Raw genomic sequence first — 22,467 nt, 5'->3', positions numbered from 1 at the left:
TAGCATAGATTACCCTGGCCTATTTAATCTTCTAGTTTGACTGTATCAGAGATGGTAAACGTGATTCCTTCTACTGACTAGAGTGTTTATGAGACACTCACTAAAGTGAATCTCGAGTCAGGTGTCACAGCACGCGTGCGCAAAACAAAACAAAAAACTCCCACAGAGGCTCCCACAGACTATGGATAGATATGCACTATAGATATATATACTATAGATACGCATATATGCACTAAGCAAAAATCTCAGATGGTTGGCCCGTTGCAGTGGTACGTTTGGATGTGGCACAACAGTCCCTTCAACAAATGCAACAAAATTGGCCAAACTTAATAAAACACCTTTCTACAAAGGAGGCTGCAAGTGGAAACGAGAGTTGATTTGAGGCAAGGAGCAGATCTGTTGCTTTTTCCACGAAGTTCATACATGTATACATATGCAGTTTGAGTAACAGTTGCACAATTAAGGCCATGTTACCTGCTTTCCTTTTTAATTCAGCTAGTGGCAGCATGGTAAGTGAACAATTAACAGAGACGAATACCGGCGAGTCCCGTTTCAGTAAAAAACTCACAGGTTTTGAACTTGGTCAATACTCGGCCATCTCTAGAATGTATTGTTAGTCCTAAAACCTTTTTCTTAAACTAAGGTTTTGTTTTCTTGCTTTAATTCAAGTACCACCAGGACATGCACTCCACATTCCCAACCTACTTCGATAGCTGCAACTACAGTTGCTGTTAAAATTGCCCAATTGAGCAGCTGTCACCTTCCCCCAAAGTGAGCAGTCTTATTGAGTCGTGTCACTTCTCCAAGTTGAAAGAGCTCCCCCAACTGAATTGAACTGTTCGATTAATGTCACAAGGGAAGGTGATATGTCTCAATGTCTTAATCATACGGCGGAAATTAGTCTGTCACATTCATAGAAGTTTCATGCCAGTGCTTGGCTGGTCACAAATGTAAAAAGACTTGTTATAACCTGGGATTATTTTCTGTGTCATAGAAAGAGATTTTGAAGGATATCTAAGACAAAATGGCCGATCTAGCTGAGGTTTAAAATCAAAGAAGGTAGTATACATTTGATACATTTTTCATGTGGATCAGGTAGACAGATTTTGCTCCTCATAGGGTACTAATTCTTGTTCTTTGTGTATGACTTTCAAATGTTATTTTATAGCCCTGCATTTTTGATTATTTTAAAACAAAATCCGATCAACTCTAAAAGGGCATTTGTGTTATATTTACGTTTGGCTAATGTGGGTCAAACACGGATTCATTTGTGTCTCAATATGGCCCCACAGTAAAATTGAGGAAGTGCTTTGGATGGACGCAACCGGGATTAGAAAGTAGCTAATCTTCTATTTCTTAGCAGTAGAGCTATGGCCTGGAATTCCACATGCATATTTTGAAGTTACTGGGACAGAGTGACTGTCAGTAAGTTGCATTAGCTGATCTGCACTTACTTTATATAGTAAATGTGCTACATTTCAAAGCTTTCCACAGAGTTTCATGCTGGGAAAAAATGTAAAAATTCATTTGAAAAGTTACAGATCCCTTATCCAGTTTTGATTGCGGAGGCATGCTTTAAAATGGGATGGATTTAAATGCATTACATATTGTATGTATGCATAAGTGCAACATACACACACTGAATAGCACAATAATTAAATCAAATTATATACTGGGGTTTTGTAGAGATCTTAACAATACAAAACATGTTCAGATAGCTGTAACAGATACTGTATAATGTTACAGATAAGATTTGAATAAGCCACATATTTGCCAAACTTAATGTACTATCAGCATTACAGTAAACTATAACCACATCAGTGATATATGAGGTGGGGAAATGGGATAGATCCAGACAACATATGAAAGAAATGATGCAGAAAGCTACACAAAGACAGGCCACAATGACAGAAATAGTGGTACAGTCTTCCCTCACAATGTCGCAATTCGATTATTATACCCTTCATCTATTGCGTTTTTTCAAAAGTTAATTACTAAATGACCGCTGTTTCGTGGTTGACTATGGCGTATTATTAGCCAAAACATATTGAAAGACGAAGGTGTGTGTAGTATTCAGTAATGTCAGTCAGTAATGTTGCATTATTGAGACATGACATTAGATAATCGTCACACTGCACGAGAATCAGCCACAGCATGTTCGACATGATAGAGTCAAAAGAAGTTCTCTCATTCTGTGGAGACGCGGTACGTTTTTGTCCTTCTTCCCCACTCAATGTTAAACCCTTTCTTAAGTTTACAATGCAGTGAATAAATTGGAGGCAAATTAGTTAGCTTGCTAATGAGGGAAAGGCTTCTTGAGACGTCATCTGTAATTCTGTGAAGAAGGTGTCAGACGTTTCGCTCCTCATCCGAAGAGCTTTGTCAGCGAACTAACAAGTGCTGGTAGCCTAGGCCTTAAATACAGTAAGAGTGGGCGGAATTGGTTGCCAATGCCCTCCTCCTATTGGTTCCTTACACTAAGACTGGGAGGAGTTGTGGTCTAATCCTCTCCTTCCATTAGCACCTCCGATCAAAGGGAAGTGTAGCTCCCTGTGGTTGGGTATGAACGACTCTGATACTGGCTCGTTAGCATCTATTGTTCTGGCTCGGCCCTGGCTCCACCTCATTTGCATGACTAAGAGCTGTGGGTTTTGGTCTCAGTAACCTGTTTTAGAAGGTCGCAAACAGGTTTTCTATGCAAAATTATTTGATTTACAAATAAGGTACTGTACACTTATCTGTATTATTGACTATACTAGATATAGCTGTGTGACATACCTGGAAATGCAAAATCATGAAGTAGGATATTTATAACCTCAACAGCAAAATGTGTGGATATGTTGCTTTTTAACAGAGCAGGAGGGCCAAACAGGCCTATGTCAGAATGATGTGTAGGTAGTGGTTAGCATGTATTTTAACTTGCATCTAGGTGTTGCTAGGTCACATTTAGCTATACTACAAGCCTACAAATTGAGGCAGATATGATTTTTCTCTAGAAAAAGAGTCCCACTGATTTTTTAAAATGATATGGATAAGGTAATATTTAATTTTCAGTCAGTTATTCTCGTTGCTTATCTCCAATCACTTTGTAATCCTCTGAATTCACGTTCTTTTCTTTTCAGATGTTCCTAAATTAGTAAGGCATGGTGCTTGCTATCTAGAGAGGTTGGTGCCTCGTGTGTGTCTGAAAGCTCCAGGACCGTTTGTGAGCACTCCTGACAGCAGCTTCTCTCCATGGAGAGGGTCTTCCCTCTTAATTAGGCATTGTTCCATCCATTCTTCTCTTCTACTCACTTGCTCCTGCATTTCATCCATCTTTCTCTATTATTCTACTTGTTTTTCCCCCTTGCCCTTTGCCCATCAGCCCCCACCTATCCTTTGATCTCGCCTTTTGCCTTACCACACCATTTCACTCTTTCCCAACTCGTTCTGCTTGCATTCATCTTTCTCCCGCCTGTCACCGCTACTCTTACGCTCCCCCGTTTCCCACAGCCCTGCATGTTAATAAAACAGAACTTAAAAAACAAGAGCTTGTGTACTGCGCCTCTTTGAAGTAATTGTAAGTAATACAGACAGGGGAAATGGCCAAGTGCTTAAAAAATGTTTTTGGTAAACAAAGATGAATAAGCACTTCACTGAAAGCTAAAATGAAAAACAGCTTGAAACCCAAAACGAGAACGAATTATACTATAAAAAAATAAAATAAAAGGTATTTATCAAACAGAAGACTTTTTAAATTAACAGCAAGAGCATTTATTATCTGTTTTAGGTTAATGGAGGTTAATGAGTCCATTACTTCACTGACACTGTATTTGCATAATGGTGTGCCATGTATAAGAAATAAACACAAACACATTTTGACATAATGGCTAGTGAAACAAAAGGTCTTCATCCGAATGTTGAGCAATGGGAGAAATAAAAAAATAAACCAAAAAACAAGTCCAAAAGTTAATATTGTAAGGATATAGAGTGTGGAACCAGAGGGTAGTTTAGTAGCATCCTACTGTGGACAAAAATAACGTCACGCACCTGTTTTTTTGCCACCTGTGCCTGGTTTTTCTGCTGCTCTCTGCTTTGTTTTTCAGTGCCCATAATTGGTGTTCCTGGGGCAGAGCCTGAATGCAGTCATTGCTGTACATGTTGCTTTTTGTAATTACTTCCACATCACTTACTTCCATTGCAGTGCATTGTTAATACATAGAGTTGGCTCTCTTCTCTTTGTTTGTTGTTTCCCTTTTACTGGCGTCTTAAGTCCATGTGGCATCGCTAGAGGGGTCACGATACACTCAGCTCGCAGGACGACACGATACACGATATTGGGTTCACGGGAATGAGACGAGACTACATTTTAATCTTACTTTTGAGAAAACTACAATGACAAAATATTGGAGTGCACAAACCAGACTTTTTAAAAAAAATAACTGTGTCACAAAACAGAGAAGGTGCATTTTAAAATGATTTATAAATTTGTATGCATGACCTCAGCCTGATGCTTTTCACTGTTGAACATTCTTCCACAAATTGAAGCAAAAACTAAAAACTGCAAGTTAAAATAAAGATGGCAGTTGTAGCTACAGACTGAACTCCAAATTGAAACCGGGAAAATGCAACCAAATGGGGAGCAGTGAAGCATACAAGTGTATTCAAGAGTCAAATTGCATGCTGAGTACAACAAATCCATGCACTAATATTGAAAGTACTCTCTGCCTCTCAACCCCCTCTGACAGTTCACCATGTCCCCCCCAGGGGGACCCGCCCCAGTATTTGAGAAGCACTGCTTTATAGTGAGTGTAACCAAAGCAAAGCCACACAAAGGAGGGGACATGCATCCTCCATTTCAGTATCTACCTTCCTACAGTTCGGATAGGATGTTTACATGACCACTGCCTCCATCCATCCATTTCCTATGCCACTTCTCCTCATTAGGGTCACTGGGGTATGCTGGAGCCTATCCCAGCTGACTTTGGTCGAGAGTCGAGGTACACCCTGGACTGGTCGCCAGCCAATCGCAAGGCAATGACCACTGTCTCGTGTTTGCTCTCTTTCTGCTCTTTGTGTCGCAGCCAACAGTGGTTCCTACCTAGAACGGTGTTGTTATGAGGCACCAGGGTGAAATGGTTTAAGGATAACAGGCAGCAATGGATTTAGACTGAATTACTATTAATAATTAAAGAGAAGAAACATAGGGGGTCAAATGGCTTGTTGCCTTTCAGGCAACGTAAATGTATTTTTAAATATTTAATATAATTCATGTGCATGAGCTTTTCTGTTGGACACCTACAGGTAATAGTAGGTAATAGTAGAAGGTAATAGTAATTAGTGGTGATGTGCGGATTGATAGCGAAATATCTCAGATCTTTATGCTGTAAAATCGATTCTCAAATCAAAATATTGATACTTTGATACACAGACATTTGAGATCATGCATATCATTAACAGGAACACAGGAGAAAGTAAAATTATTGAGATCTTGCCTGAACTCTACTTTACTTAAGTGGCCCCAGCAGCTAAGCGGAACTACGTTCCTCGTCACGGATCTCCCACCAGAACCGGACTCACAGGACCAATTGGGGGGGGGTAAGTCACTGCTGATGGAGATGTCATACAGCTTCATGTCAAAAAGTCTGAACTGTCCCTTCAATAATGAATCATCTTAAAATGAATCATTTATTGGAGGTTATATTATTTGACTTTATTTTTTTATTTTTTAAAACATAGTTGCATATTTTATATGATTTTGTTCTCTGTGTGTTTTTTTCTGTTGTTTTATATTAGCGTGACTATTTTGTAAATCAATCAATCAATCAGTTTCCTATTGTGGTCAATAGTCGCTAGCAAACTCATTAAGTCCAATAAACCACCAATAAACAATAGAAGAAGAAGAAGAAGCTAACTGTCTAAATGACTCTTGGGTTCAAGGAGTCGGACTAGGAGGACAACATCAGAAGCAAGACTGTATGTTTTAACAAGGATACAAAAACGCTACAGCCTCACGAGGCACGGTCAGAGGAGTGGAGCGTGTCCAACCTAGTAGATTGATCATTCAAATTCAAACGAAATTTGAACTTTGAGAGAGTTTAAACAAGAGAGAAATATGACAAAATGTTAATGCCTGTCTTAAAACATACAGTATATAATAATTGCAAACAAATAAAGTTGGCTACTTCACCGATTTCACTTTTTGAGGGCTATATGGTAACCTATCCCCCCACGATAAACAAGGGAGCACAGTACTACAGAAGGTTGAGCAAGGCAAACATACTTTCAAGAAGTGGAGGAACGGTCCAAACTCAGCTACGGCTGTTAGTGTTGTGGCTGCACATGAGATCGTAAGGAGGGGGAAGCCAATCACAGAGGGACAATGCATCAATGAATCGTTCATATAAATATCAAAGCATCTATTGTCCGAAGTAAAAAACAAAAACAGGACATTATTCAGAAAATGAAAGAAATGCCTCTCTCTGCAAAGACAGTCAAGGACATGACCACTAGAATGGCAACAAACATCACCAGTGGGCAAATTGATGACATGAATTCAGTGCAAGTTGCCTGTGATGAGTCAGGTGATGTATTGATCAGACAGCAGTGATATGCAGATATGTGAACTCTGATGGGCTTTTTCATGTTCAAGTTGGCAATTTTTTTTTTTTTTTAATTTTCACAAATACGAAAATGATTCAAAAAGGCCTACGTACTTCAATGGCGAAATTATTTCAAAGTAGGCCTGCACATGCATTCCGCACTTCTGTTGAATTCTGTTGTTGGAAAAGCTCAAATTTAAAAGAGATTAGAACGTTTAAAAGTTTAAAAGCTGTGTAATGCTTTTGGGGCTCCAGACTATTTTTGTACCATCTGGTGCCATTCTCGTGATCCTCATGGAAATACAGTTTTTAAGTATTTCTTAAATATGCAGTATTTTTAATTATTGTAGTGGGTTGTCTTTGATCACACTTTTATGTATTTTGAAATGAACAGGGGGGATTTAGGCAATTTGTCTCTCAACCTTGAGGCTTACGTCATTTTTGTCCAACTGTATGGCTTGGCTACATAAGCTTAAGTCTCCACACTTCAGCATAGGCAGTACAATTAAAATGATTTAAAAAAATAGACTTACAGATGCATTACTTGAGAAATGGGGGAAGGCAGGAGCTGCTAACAATATACCATAACAAATTCAGCACTGACTGATAAACCATAAGGGTGTCAGAGAGGAAAGACAACCATGAAAAGATCATTCTGGATTATGCATGGAGGCATAGGTTTATTTTTAGAGGGAATCTTGGATTTGGTATACAAAAGGCTATGAAAGACATGAAAGAATGGAGTTGGAGCACACATCAGGATGCATAATAGAACAATTAAGCACAAGGGATAACAAGTAGTCTTTAAAAAAAAAGACAGAAGCACAAAGAGGGCAGTACAGCCAGTGTTATGTTTCATGTCCATACCAAGAGGGAAAAAATAGATCTTTCCATGATATCAAACCCATTCCGCAGAGCATATTATCAATATCTCTGCAGGAATCTAGTTTACTGTGAACTAAAACAGCATTGGTCCTCATTATGGGCTCTTCTGCTACACCAACAAACCAGACACACACAAAATAATATCTTTTTAGACAATATTTTGGAGCAAAGTTTTAATTTGGATGGTGTCAAGTCCGCCAACATCAAGGCAAAAGACATCCACGGCCCTCTCTATACCCCTTTAAATACAGATTAAGACAACGTTATGCCACAGAGTAATCTTTAATTACTGTTTACCCCATAGCGACCTAAAATGAAGATGACAAACTGTTTTGAGATTAAATGTATTAAAAATTGCACTATGTGGACATTTCTATTTAGTTCTATTTTCTATTTAGTATTTAATGAGTAGAAGAGGAAGCCTGATGTGGTTTTAATCACACAGGTATTCAATAAGCGTTTAACTGATTGGAAATAGTTGAACTTTCACGATTGATTCTAGTCATCTTGCTGTACAGTATGTTCACTGATTGCTTTTCACATTTTGAATCTGTTTAAAAACTGCTTTTAATCTGTCAAAATGTGTTTTATATTAATTCATGCCTTTGTTTGTCATGCCTATCCATGCATGCATAAGACAAAGACCTGCATGTTGGCATTAGAAGAAAGTGAAAAATCAGCAACTTTCCTTGTAATGCATGGATTTCAAAGTATGTGAGTCAGTTTTATATACAGTATATATATATACAGTGCAGTATGTGTGTGTACTCCAAATTATTCAGTCCTCATTGCAAATTATGTTTTTTTTAAGTTGTAATAAACCAACAAAGCAACTTTAAACAGCTCCCGCTGTCACTTTTTTTTTACATTGGCCAACTATTAAATGTTTATGTTTTTAAAATAACGTCATTTACGAGGGAGACTGAGTAATTTCAAGTGCAACTGCGCCTTTAGTCAGACGCACGAGGACCAAAACTTGAAATGTGTATGTTGAAGAACAGTAGAAAAATGCTGGTTATTTATTAATAAAAAATAAACACGCTTAGTGCAATTCTTAAGCTCATAAAAGCACAACAAAAGGTTTAGAATTTATTGTTATATTGCTTACATTTTATTAAGGGTTGAAAGAGCTAAGAGAGATCATCTATTATCCCTATTTACAAGCCAAATCCGCTTTAAATCCTGTATCCCTGCCGAGTTTGTCATCTTCTCCTCCCCTTGTAGATATGACTTCTTCCCTAACATGCATCATATTTCCTTTTATCCATGCCCCTTCCTCTCTCTTCACCTCTTTTTATTCCTTCACTCCTCTCCTCCATTCTTGCTCCCTTACGCTATGTCCTGATTCTCTTTAATTACTCTTCCCTCCATACATGAGGTTCTGAGGGTTGGGCGGGAGCTAAGACTGTTAGCGGACAGATGAATAGGGTACAGTTGGGTTAGTGGGGGGTGGGCATGTGACTGGATAATTAAACATCGATTTGAGACGATGATGAAAATAGCAGCAAGGCACCAAACAAGGGGATTATGGGTTGGACAGCTGCCGGCGATCTGCTGACTTCAGCATACATCCAAGAGCAGAGACGAAACGAGAAGCAGAACAAGGAAGGGCTGGACGAAGGAGATGAGATGCCAAACAGACAAGCACCAATAGAATAAGTCAACTGACAAATGACAGGAGAACACACAAGGAGAAGGAGATCAGTGAGGCAGGAAACTGAGAGCAAACATGCCATCTTCTAAGCAGGAAATGGAAGACATGATGACAGCTAAAATGTGAGAAAGAAAGGGTACGAGGAGGAGAGGTAGACTAAAAAAGACATGAAAGAAAACATGAAAGTAAAGCCCACGGATACATAAGAGAGAAAAAAGGTACGACAAGAGACGAGGATTTTCAGTGACTGTGAACTACTGACTCATTACTTCTACATTTAGTTGTCACAAATACAGCCGGCGCCATGCTGTATGGCTGCGTAGTTGTATGTGTGTGTTTCTTACGTGGCCTTTAGCTCGTAGGTGTGCAGGTTGTGAGTCATTCAATTCATATAACAAGGCCAAAAAGTTGGCAAAAGCGAACAAAACATTTTGTGCTTTCTAGCCTCTTTCACACAGAAATTCCGCAAAATTGGCACGTTAAAAAAAAACATCTCTGGTACCACCGTCCACACATCCACGCAATGAAAAATCTTTCAAAGCAGTCAAAGAGAAACACTGACAGTGGTACAGTACTTTGGAGTTGTGATATTTTGTCGTCATTAAACAGTCCATATTATGCAGGTTGTTATACAAAACGGACTCAAAAGGACATCTTTAAATAGCACTTCACAGCAAAAATGCTGCAACCCCTTCTCTTATAGCTTTCATTGCCTTACATCATTCTTGTTAAAGGCAGACTGCATGTCTGAATTTTTGAATTTTGCTACCGTGTCATGTGGTGACATAACAAGGAAACCATTCTCAAGCCCAACATTTTGGACCGTCCTACGTCATATAACATATCAATAATGTTATGTTATTATAATGTTTTCAGCGAGTGTTTCCTTAGCATCAATTAAATGTAAAGTGGTGTCATTTTTTTAGGGCAAAATAAACTATTCTTTATCTTTAAAATATCTGTATTACAACAATTGCGAGTAAGTGGCTGACTTAGTCAGTACACTTTTTTGTACAGCAGAAGGCGTCGTCTTCATAGAAGGTGTGAGCGCCTCTTGGTGCAGGCTGGGACACTATCAACTGGCCCCGCACACTACGCCTTGGCTGCCTCCATCAGTACCTTAGTTACAAAATGTCTGCATGTTAAAGACATACAGTACAGTACTTCTGCACCCACCTGCTGTGCACTGACAGAAAAGCCCCCCCAAACCACACCAACATGCACACTTTATCTTTCTTTACTTCATCACCTGTTCCACCGCTAATCCTTCTGAGAACCGGTTATCATCAAACAACACACACATATACAGATGTCACCCGTTTTAATTAGCGAGATCACACTGGGCAATGAAAGGCGGGTGGATTTCACGGAAGACTGCACTCGGCAGCGACTGTACTGCGCACAATCCACCACTCTGAAGTAATGCGAGCAACCCGGATAAACCCCCTGTGGTGTTGTCTGTACAAAGCGGTGACCGTGTTTGCAGAACAGATGAGGACAATACCTTGATTATCATTTTGCATGCCATGCTTGTACAGTTAAAGCAGGTCATTAAGCATTGGTCATTAGTAAATGACGGGAACATATTCCTCCATAGAGGAAAAGCCAGTGTTTTTTTTTTTTTTTTTTTTTACAGCAGAAAGCCCTAGCTAGCAGAAAGTCCAATGCATTCAACATATTTTTATGCTGTACTGAATGAATGAATGGCTTTGACTGCCAAGATGGAGGATTATATACCCAAGCTCACCAGGAGGTCATCAGACTTTTACAACAAAGTATCAAATCTTTTCTTGGAGAATGAAAGGCTGCATGTACTTCATATACAGATAAAAGGTAAGAGCATACATGTTTTTCAGTTATTAAAAAAAAATAATAAATGGGAGCAAGAAGTATTTGAAAACAATTTGAAGACTTTTTTAAACAAAAGTGAACTGTTAATTAAATGGGACCTATTATACTCATTTTCGGGCCCTTGTATTGAGTTCTGGACTCCTATAGAGCAGCTACACACGATAACCTGCACAGAAAGCCCCCTGCCCAAACGATCTGTGTAATTTACACCACCCCCGGCCCACCTCCAGGCATGCCTCCCGCCGAGCCCACTCCGCTGTGATTGGTCACATTCTCTCCACTCGCTGTATGCACACTCTATTATGCTACACAGACAACCACTTTTGTCCGGTTACTTAGACAAAATAAACACAGTTAGGAAATTGTTACTTACAGCTTGCTCTTCTGACTCTTCAACACGACCAAGTAACGTTGTAAAGGCGTCAGACTTCAGCAACAGTTTGGTGGATCGTCCAGCTTCGTATTGGCCCATGTTTACAAAACAGTCCCATGTGAAGTTGTTGTTGACAAAGGACAATATTTTTCTCTTGCTGGCCGGGAGTCAGCAAATCCAACCACTTCTGCCTGATGCTTGCCTGGTTAGGCACAGACTATTTTCCACCTTCCCCAAATCAACTGGAAAAGGACAACTGTCCATCGAGTAAGTCGCCATGATATTGATTCTGATACATGGAGCACATAGCACTTGATATCACGGTTATACACACAGTCCATCTAGCCGTGTACAAACAAAGCATGGAATGTGGGCTAATACAGATAATTTGGTTGTCTATTATAGTTGTTCATATGTGTGTTCCTGTTTCCCTGTCGGTACAGATTGGTGTCCTATCACATTGTTTTGGAGTGTTCTTCTGTGTTACAATAACAATGCCACTGTAGCTTGGTTAATATGCAGGTCAGTTATGTAAATGCAACATGGTTGGCGTTTTTTGGTGGGGTTTTTTTTTAAGAGAGCTTTATAGTCCAAATAGGTGTGTCCCGTTATGTGCATTGTTAGCTCCCACATGCTCGTTGTTTTTCTCTCTTTAGAACGCACAGAAAAGAAAAATAATTGTGGATGATGGGCAAAATTTTTAAAAAAGTGCAGTTTTCCTTTAATTTTAGTAAACTCAAAATCTTATAAAAAATATTTGTCCTTTTTCTAGTCAGTCGATCTAAGTTTAGGCTTCATAAATGTACAGCTGTCGACATAATGTAATATGCAATTTAGTCATAGTCATGTCAATTATTAAATTATTATTTCTCTCCTTTTCTAGTAAATCATTACAGTTTCGGATGGATACAAGTGCCCTTTTGTAGTCCCAAGCAAAGAGCTGAGCTAACAAACAGCATTTTAAACATGATAGTCCAAAGACATGAGCCCACTGAGCAGGGTGGATAAATAGTTTGTTCCTATGTAAAATGTAAATTTAAGAAATTCATCCTTCCATCTTCCGCTTATCCTCACAAGAGTTGCGGGGGTATGCTGGAGCCTCTAAAACTGTTAATTATCGAAAAAAATTACACCAATTTTCATTGGTTCATTATTAAGTGCCATTATTAAATATCTGGCTGTACGGTGGCTGAGTGGTTAGCATGCCACACAGTCAGGAGACGTGGGTTTTCTCCGGGTGCTCTGGTACTCTTGGCAACTCTAAATTGTCCACAGGTATGAATGTGAGTGTGAATGAATGTTTGTCTATATGTGAACTGTGATTGGCTGGCAACCGGTCCAGGGTGTACCCCGCCTCTCGCTCAAAGTCAGCTGGGATAGGCTTCAGCACGACCCGAATGAGGATAAGTGGCACAGAAAATGGATGGATGGATGGATATCAAATGTCTTGTTTTCTTGTGTATTTATAATTACTCTTTAAACAAGCAAAAATATGTTTCATCCGATTCGTCTGTTAATCGAAGGAATTTTCAGTGGAATACTCGATTACTGAAATATTCGATAGCAGATAGAAGTTGATTTTCCGTCTTCATGAATATACACTGCCTGACCACAACCCCATGACCACCTGTGCGGTATGTATGGTACATTTACAGAGATAATAATGCTTAGTTTTGATTGACATATATTATTTAAAATATGTTTATTAGTGTGATTATAGTTTCCACTGGTGTATACAAGGTGAGAACTGGCTTTTTTTTTATTATACCATAGCTCCACTTACAGTGCTCACTACTGTCACCTGCTATTTAAATGATAATCAACCATTTTGGCCCATATTAAGACCTTATGTATTGTTGCTATCGGAAAATTTGAACAGGATCCAAATAAAACTGTGGTCGGCGTTTTACCCTAACACCTCGATGATGGTGTCAGACAGCCAATCTCTGGGTTTCGCCCAGCGGGAGACAGTGAGCTGTGACATGCATTTAGCATTACTATGGCAATTTTGCAATACTGAAAAGTACTATATTTACATAGAAATCCACAAAGAAAGAATTGTACGCCGTCCTCAAACTCTATTTGTATTGCTGATAAACAAGATTACTTCAAGTGGTGAATCTTTCATATAATATTGTTAATAAACAAAGGAATAAACACACCCACCCACAGGGTATTGTTAAGTATGATATGTATCAGCATTATTTTTGGCAGCTGCCCTTCGCTCTCACATACTATTCCCTGAAAAGGTTTCTAGTAATTCACAGAGTGAGAAAAATGCATCAATGTACCAGTGCAAATTGTGCTAATGCTACTCAGATATGCTCCATGATTAAGACTGATAGCTGTTATTTCAAAGATTGAAGAAATGACTATCATCAAAGACAGGCAGCCATGGCAGATACGTTCCAAATACAGGGAAAGACAAATATTGCCAATATACATTAGTCCCTAATAATATATCCACCTAGACTGACTTCAGCTTGTATATCCAATTGAACAAACAAGTGCCATTGATTTGACAGTAAAAGGAGTTTAGTCAAGGAAGAAACAGGTTAAGTTCAGGCCAAACCTATTTGACTGGATAATGTGCTAAACCCTGGTGAAGCCTCAGTGGAATCCAAGCTATCGATTCGGTGTGAGGTGGATCAGTTTGTTTAAAACAGAGTTATGACAAACAGTCAAAAAACCCACACAAGCACAACAGACGTACACACACAAATCATAAATCTACACACACTGACTCACTTTTTAATTGGCAGATTATGCATTAATGCAGAGAGTCTTGATTTAGTCTAGAGCAATTCATAGTCTGTTTTTTTCTTGTTACAGCATCGACCTAGTTCTATGGGACTGAGATCAGGGCTTTGTGATGGCCACTCCAAAACATTGACTTTGCTGTCCTCAAGCCACATTGTGATTATTTTGGTGGTATGCTTAGGGTCATTGTCCATTTGGAAGATCCATTTGCAGCCAAGCTTCAAACTTCCTGGCTGATGGCTTGAGATGTTGCTTCAATGGTTCTACGCAATGTTCTCTCTTCATGATGCCATCTAAAGTTCCACTTTAGTTTCATCAGACCACAGGACATGTCTGCAAAAATTGGGGTCTTTGTACGTTTTGTACGTACGTTTGCAAACTGTAACCTGGCTTTTTATGCTGCTTTTGTATTAATGACTTTTTCTTGGTAGAGTGGCCTTTTAGCCCTTGTTGGTACAGAGTTTTCTGTATATGACAAAGTGCAGTGTACAGTAATCCCTTGTTTACAGTGGCAGAGCCAGAATTTTTTCATTGGGACGGCCAAGGTGAGACCATTACTCACATAGGGGAAGCTATAAGTTGATACCTGAATTGTCTAGATGGGCAGTGGGGTGGCCGGAGAGTGACCAGGAGTGGCCAAGGCCACCACTGGCCACCCCGTAGCTCCGCCACTGCTTTTGCACCGTCTATTAGAGCACTTAATAGCTGAGCAGTGTGGCTAGGACATGTTTTCAACGCATAGTCTCTGGATTCTGCTACCTCCCGCTTGCAGTTCATGCAAGACGCGCTTTTATTAACAGCTCCGTCATATGAAAAGTTTTGTGCTGTAGTGAAATGTGTCCAAGCGGAAACGGTGGTTAGGCTGAACTAATGTTCTGCACCACAGACAAGTTGTCAAAATTGTCCCCCAGCCGTGGGGGAGAGTGACCCCTTATTAGTATAGGCAACACCTACTGTTTCCCACATAAGGAAATGAGTCTTGTGTGTACAAAACACACTAACTGAGTAAAGTTGGTCAAAAATTTAGAAGAGAAATAAAATGTTAGTGAAGCGTAAGGCTTCAATAGATGTTGAAATCAGTGGCGGCGGGCATGCGGGTGCAGTATACAGTGCCTTTGAAGGGGTGCGGGGGCGTGCCGACTGACCATTGTTATCACAGCTGGACCAGCGAGTACAATCCGTGAGTGCTGCATGTGCATATGAGTGCCAACAAGGTTGAGCAAAATAATTACATGTTACTCTTTCTTTAATCATACAGCTGCAGACCAGCTATTGGAACCATAAAACACATTTTGTTGCAGTTGCAGAATTTTCAGAAAAGAATATTTCCCCCACTCCGGTGTTAGAACAATCTCCATCCACACCAGTGTGGCAAAATAATGTCTGTCTATATAAAAACACATTCACCGACTGTCATGCACATTTTGGCCTGTCAGAAGCCTGAAGAATCAATAACAGCTGTTCATCGATATAGTGAGACATTAGATTTACAATGACGCATACATTGTCTTTAAAATCAGTGCACAATTACACGGAGCCGAGGAAACAACATGGATTTTTTTTTTACATTGCTCGTGCATGCTTGAAGGCAGGGGTTCTTAACCTTTTTCACTTCGGGGCCCATTCAAATATTAAAACCTGCTTTTCTACCTCCAAGGCACTCAAAGCGCTTTGACACTGCTGATGACGCAGCATCAGGAGCAACGGGGGGCTCAGTATCTTAGCGAAGGACACTTCGACACGATCACGGATTGAACCCACAACCTTCAGGTTGGCAGTTGACCATTCTACCACCTGGCCCGGTGGTTGGAGACCCCTGCCTTACAGCATGCTTGGGGATATGATGTGCTCTTTTACACATTTGAAAATACTGTAAGAACGCCACTTTTATAGAACTGGCTTCTTTATTTTAAAATGGAAGATTAATGTCTACATCAACAAATTAAACCGTTGAATCGTTTGTACACTGTATTGAATCATATCAAATCGTTTTGTTTTTAAAATGTATTGTTTTTTAATTATTGATGCATATCGAATCGTTTAACACAAAGACATTTACATCCCTGCTTATTATAGATAAGAACTTTCGATCTGTGATTAATTGTGATTAATTATGAGTTAACTATGGGCAAAATACGATTCACTGCAATTGAATTTTCAATCGATTGACAGCCCTAGGAAAATGTAACTACTGATGTGAAGTCTGCATAGAGAGATGTAGAGACAGACGGTGTGAAACACTCCCCATGAGTATAACCATTTTGATTTGGAACACAAGCGTTCAGTGGTCTTTTTATGTTGATGTGCAATTAGAAGTTTAAAACAGTAGACACTCCTGAAGCTAAATTAAGTAAAAACTACTAAATTAAATGCTCTGCTGGATTCAAAGCAAATGACACTTGACTGTCAATTAGTGTAAAATCTGGCAAAAAATGAGAGACAACCAATTAAGTCAAAATCTCAAAAGCATGAAATAATTATCACATCAATAAGTCATAAGACATAATACCAACAATTAATCAAGAAAAAAACATCAGTACAGTAATTTGGTGATGAAGCCTGACAGACAAGCAAAAGTGTTCAACAGCGACCGCTCAAATTTGGCTTGCTTATATTCAACACACTTGTCAGTAGTGCTGTTCCACTGCAGAACTCTTCATCTTTTCAGTTGATTAGACTTTTACGGCTGCGTGACTGGCTAATCTCCACTTGTATCATCTATCATCTGCTCCCATCCACATAGCAGCGGAAGAAGCTTGCTTATTATCAAACCAGCAAATGCAGACAGGCACTAGGGTTGCCAGCTCCCTGAAAAATAAATAAGGTACACACACCTTGTCTTGTCAATGCCAATGTCTTCACTCCTGCCGGCGTGGTGATTTTTTTGTTGTTGTTTGCCTTCTTTAATTGTGAAAAACTATTTTTATGCCATTTGACTCAAATTACATACATGTTTTGGAGGAATATCAACATAGAGGAAACTAATTGTTCAAAAATGTATTTGATTGAATAAATCTATCCTGCTTAGTTTACCAGTTTAAAAACAGATTCATTTTTAATCAGATTAATCACTTTTTTGAATTAATTAATCATTATTAATCGCCATTTTCAACTATATTTCAGGCATAGTACAGACAGTGTTCAATTTGACTGTATTTTAATAACAGAATATTAAATGACAGGACACTATTATATATACGTATTGGATGTATTAACAGCTCCAACTGAACTGAACATTTCACAAATCAAGCTAAACAATACAACACATCTGAAAAGCTATTGGCCTTTAACCGTGTTATTATGACCAATGAGGAGTTGCGTTCAAAGACTCCACATAATTTAAGTTGATTTGAGCTTTTGTGCATTTTCTGGAATTTCTGAGCATATGAAGTATACAAAGTACCAAGTGAGTGATGAGAATATCCACTTATTGTTTAGTCTTATTTTCTTTATCTTTGTGTTTATTTAGACCTCAAATACATGCCTAATAATATTACACTAAAAATATATTAGCATAATATGTTTGGCCTTAAAATGCTGACATTTATTGCACTTTCCCATGTTGTCGTTCCTCACATTTTTTATACTGTATGCCCACCACTAGAAGCACGCTGTTTCATGTCTCGAAAAACAGAACTACAGTAAAAGTGTGCTGGCAAACAGTGACGTGCACTTTGTAGACATTATTGTGCACGCTTTCCAGCCACATATTTTCCTTTTCCCACTGGAATATGTATTTTTGCAGCCTTTTCCTTTTTTTTTTTCCTTGGAGGAGTACTGAGGTTGCTGCTCGTAGGCGTACCGTCGGTCTCGGCAGTGTCCGAGACCTGTGAAACGGTGTCATCCCTATCAACCGTGTTTTTTTGTTGTCCGCTTTTGTCTTCTGGTATCTTCTTCACAAACTACACTACCTTGACCAATGAGATGAGCTGGATCCTGTATTGTCATAATCATGCATGAGGGCTAAATTACCTCATTGGTCACAAAGCAGGAAAGAGCTTGGAATAAATCCGCCATAAATTGTTATTTAACAACCTGATTTTGTCGTGTGTTGATGTTCGGAGTTACAATGCTTGTGAATGCATTTTGTGCGAGTGTGATTGGTGGAGAATGAGCAAGTGTTCTTGTGAGTGTGTAGAGGAAGGAGAGACGTGTGCAAGTTGAAGATAGATACGGTGTTGGAACTGAGCACTGCTGTTGACGTATTAAGGTCAGAAGAAAGTTAAAACTGTGCCTCTGTTGGGATGCTACAGTTATATAAAGCGCCATAACATTCAGTGATTTCATTGACATTTTAAAGACTATTTTTGATTCTCTCTCCCTTTTCAGCTAAATACAAAACACATACTTATTTTTCTAAACACAAGGCAACCCCAACAGGCACTCTAGCAAACATACACGCACCCTAACGCGTTGTACTAACATGCCTAAAAACATACTGTATGCAGACACACAGAAGAGATATGAACTGAAAGTGTAGACACACCAACCTGTACACTAGTGTGTCATCCCCTGAGCTGTTGTACTGGACCTGGAACATCCTGACTCCTGACACAGGCGTCTGACTGCTCCATCTAATGAGGGCAGAGTTTCCTGTCAGCTCCACCAAGGAAACCCGCCGATCTCCTGTTCTTGTCTCATTGTTAGGCATCAACACTTTAGATGAGGTTAGGATGTCAGAAGGAGCAGGTTCTCTGGTCTCTGATGGGTCTCTGCTGCGGCTTGTGCTGTTTGCCAGATGTGGCATTGGTGTAACAAACAGTTCCACCCTTCCTGTGGATTCACCTGCAGCGTTAGAAGCAATGCAGGTGAAGTTCCCTGCATCCTTTAGGGAGGTGACATTGATTTCAAGGCTTCCATTTGGGAAAACCAAAGTTCTAAAAAAAACAAACAAAAAAGGTATTAATCATTATTGTTTTTGCAAATTAATCGGGAATATGTAAACCTGTTGGGGAGCAATTGTCACTAAAGGAGGGCATAATACTGATGGTCAAAATAACTATAATAAACACAGATGAATATATATTTTAAAAATGTCAGGGCGAAAGTTTTTAAAAACTAAAATAACATACTGTGATCCAACAGTGGTTTTAAACATGGCAGAAAGTAGAAATCATAAAGTTGGGCCCTACGGTTTCTTACATTTGGACCTGTACTTGCCTCAAATATTTCCTCATAACATGTTAACTCATATTACATTATATACATTCACAATTGCACTCAAATTATCCAGTCCACATTGTAAATGAACTAAACTAAACTACAAATTTAAATTGTTCAACACATGAAATACTACAAAAGGTCACTAATTTGATATTTTTGTACTGAAAGTTTTTAAATTATGATGATAAATGTAATATACAATAGGATTTATATAATTTTGAGTGATAGTAAATATTATGAATAAATGTGATGTGTTCACATTTCCCCACCTCATCTTTAGGGATGAAGAACAAATCTCAGACAATATTTACGAGGGATGAGCGAGTACACCACTATCTTTATCTGTATCTGTTCACCCATCTAAATCATCTGTGTCGTATCTGTACTCAGAGTGGGTGGGGCATAAACTGGAAATGGGTGGGGCTTAAATCTGTACATTATTTTAGGTCTAAAATTGACATGGCTTGATCAGAAGTTGCTCTATTCATTCAGCTATATGTGTACTGTGTTGTGTGTAAGTCATCTGTACGAATTTATTATTTAATTATTTTTAAACGATTTGTGTGAAGTTGGTGATTCATGAAAACATCCAGTGATGGCAAACAGGGATACAATCTGTCAGCCTTGTTCACTGTGTTTTTCTCAAAAGCACCATGTTCAGTACTACAGCAAAAGTTTTCCAACTGACTTTATATCACCAGCTAAATTAGAAGCAAGCAGACGGGGGGAAAAAAACAAAAAAACAGGCAGTGACATGCGCAACACGAGCCGTTTACATCTCTGTCTTGTGAAATGTTACTAAACAAGTTTACCAAGTAACTTTACATACAAACCGAAATAGAGGCGAGCTGAGGAAAATCGAAAAAAAACCCGTCCGGAGTAGATGCAGTGACCAATGTGACACAAGCCGTTTTAAACTCTGTCTTGCCAATTGCACCGCGTACGTGAATGAGGCACGGTTCATCTCTGGCTGTAGCCTGCAGCAAGTCTGTCGAGGGAGGGGCGGTATACATAAGTAGATACGCAATGAGGATTTTCCTTCAGCACGAGTACAGATAATGATGAGTTATACTCATTTCATGCTCGTACTCAACAAAAATGAATTATCTGTAAGGGATAATTGTCCAAAACAAGGGCTCAGCCGGAATATTTACACTACGCAGCTCATGTAAATACCTTGTGCCATTGGATATAAGCCGCCCTTCAGGACTGATCCAGTGCACTTCTGGTTCTGGATCCCCATTTGCTTTACATTTGAGGCTGGCAGGTTGGCCTTCCATGGCCACAGTCTGAGGTGACTTACGCGTCAACACCGGTGGATCACAAATAAATTCCTAAAGGGCAAAAGCAGACATTTATGTTTTTTCTGAATTATTTATATTTGTATGATTGTAATTTTAGTTTCAGTGGTGCCAAATCACACAAGAACGTCTTACCTCTTCAGGTATTGTCCAGAAATATTTAGCACTGAGGTCTGGGGGTGAAGCACAAGTCTCCAAGTCATCCTCTCTCGTCAGTCTCCGCAACCACAGAAGTTCACAATTACAGTGAAGAGGGTTTCCACCAAAACTCAAAACCAGGGAGGATAGAGGACTGCCTTTGGATTTAGCATAAACTGGTATTCTCAGAAAAAGTGGGTCAGGGGGAATTTTTTTCAGTTTGTTGGATGTCATATCCAGCCTGTGAAAAGAAACCAGGAACAGATTTTGCAGTAGGAGATAAACAGGAAAGAAAGACAGCAGATCACTTTTCAGACTTTCTATCAGTTAGTAAATATATTTAAAGCATCATCTTTGTCTCAAGGTACTAATTTCTTTACCTGGCAAGCTTGTGTAGGTTGGTGAATACTCCTTGGGGAACATTTTCTATGAGATTATGATCCATGTTTAAGGTGTTGACATTTGTTAGGCGCCCGATTGTGTCCCAAGGAACTTGTGCGAGATTATTGTAGCTAAGGTCCAAATCCTCTAGTGTGGACAGGAAGTCATCAAAAGCATGGGGAGATATGGAGTGAAGCTGGTTGTTGGCCAGAATTAGATGGCGGAGGTTTGTAAGGCCTTTGAAATGGTCATCCTGAATAAAAGCAAAAACATACAACAATTAGATGATTAGCCATAAGCCATAGGGAAAGTCTGACTTTATATTGAAATAATTTTAACTACCCAGTAATAGCTTCCATGTATATTTGGCATTTTGTTTTATCTTATTGGCATTTTGCGTAAATATACTACTCACAAGAAGTTAGGGATATTTCAGATACATTTGAGGATGAACCTAAAATGTACAGTACTACTGTATAACCCTACAGGTGACCTTAATTTGAGCTTCTCTAATTTTTGAATGCACATGTACAACATGTTCAATACTTTACGCACAACTTGCTGTTCTCTAACATAACAGCTGTGCCTATCCCTAACATTTTGTGAGTAGTATATCATATATCGTCTAAATATCAACTTGCTTTTAGAGTTTTTGGGTGTTGTAAAGCACCGGTAACTTCTGTAAGAGGGCTGTGTAAAGTCACGTACTGTAGGTCAAGTAGGGCAGAGAGCAACAGCTTTTCTGACCATGGTAACGTAACATTGTAACATTGCCATCTGTATTATTTACATTTTATTGTTACTCTTGTCATTCATCAACAGAACGGAATGTGAAAATAAATCATCTATTTTTTTCTATTTTGCATCGGCATCTGTCTTTTCTGGTTATGAACGGCTGATCTACGCAAAGCACAAGTCAGAAAACTTTGTGGAAAGTTAGTTGCCGCTACAACATTCATTCTGCAGTCGATGGAGTTTTACCTTTATAACAGTTAATCTATTTGAGTCTAAATGGAGCGCTCTGAGTCGCCGCAGGTCGTTGAAAGCTGAAGGAAGGATCTGACTGATGGTGTTTCTGGACAGGGTCAGATGCAACAGGCTGGTCATGTTGGCAAAATCCTTCCTACGGACAGCTGTGAATGAATGGACACACACACACACACACACAAAATACTGCATCAACTGTGGATGTTTGCCTAAAGTGATCAGTAGGGTTGGGCATTGTTTGAATTTGAACAATTCCTGTTCTCAATTTTGATTCTTTTAAGAGGGTCATACAAGTTTGCATGGTTTGAATGAGGGCACTGAACTTTTTATGAACTTTACTATGAATTTCTCAAAGAGCTATTTTCAGCCAGTATATACATATGAAAAAGCTTA

At 39.1% G+C, this 22,467-nt stretch overlaps 1 protein-coding gene across 4 annotated transcripts in view; it reads right to left on the bottom strand.

The window, feature by feature from the left end:
- zgc:172282 (leucine-rich repeat and fibronectin type III domain-containing protein 1-like protein) overlaps positions 1 to 22,467 on the bottom strand; it is a 175,635-nt gene that overhangs the window by 49,156 nt on the left and 104,012 nt on the right. For all 4 annotated transcript variants that reach the window (XM_054793154.1, XM_054793153.1, XM_054793155.1 and 1 more), the window contains exons 4-8: positions 22,069 to 22,220; positions 21,087 to 21,340; positions 20,704 to 20,947; positions 20,444 to 20,601; positions 18,595 to 18,981 (exon numbers count right to left, since the gene is read on the bottom strand). In XM_054793154.1, the coding sequence (XP_054649129.1) occupies positions 18,595 to 18,981; positions 20,444 to 20,601; positions 20,704 to 20,947; positions 21,087 to 21,340; positions 22,069 to 22,220 (1,195 nt within the window). The remainder of the gene's footprint in view (positions 1 to 18,594; positions 18,982 to 20,443; positions 20,602 to 20,703; positions 20,948 to 21,086; positions 21,341 to 22,068; positions 22,221 to 22,467) is intronic.

Source organism: Dunckerocampus dactyliophorus, chromosome 12 (assembly GCF_027744805.1).
Source record: "Dunckerocampus dactyliophorus isolate RoL2022-P2 chromosome 12, RoL_Ddac_1.1, whole genome shotgun sequence".
NCBI lineage: Eukaryota > Metazoa > Chordata > Actinopteri > Syngnathiformes > Syngnathidae > Dunckerocampus > Dunckerocampus dactyliophorus.
The sequence above is the reverse complement of the archived record's forward strand: the minus strand, read 5'-3'. Positions and strand labels throughout refer to the sequence as shown.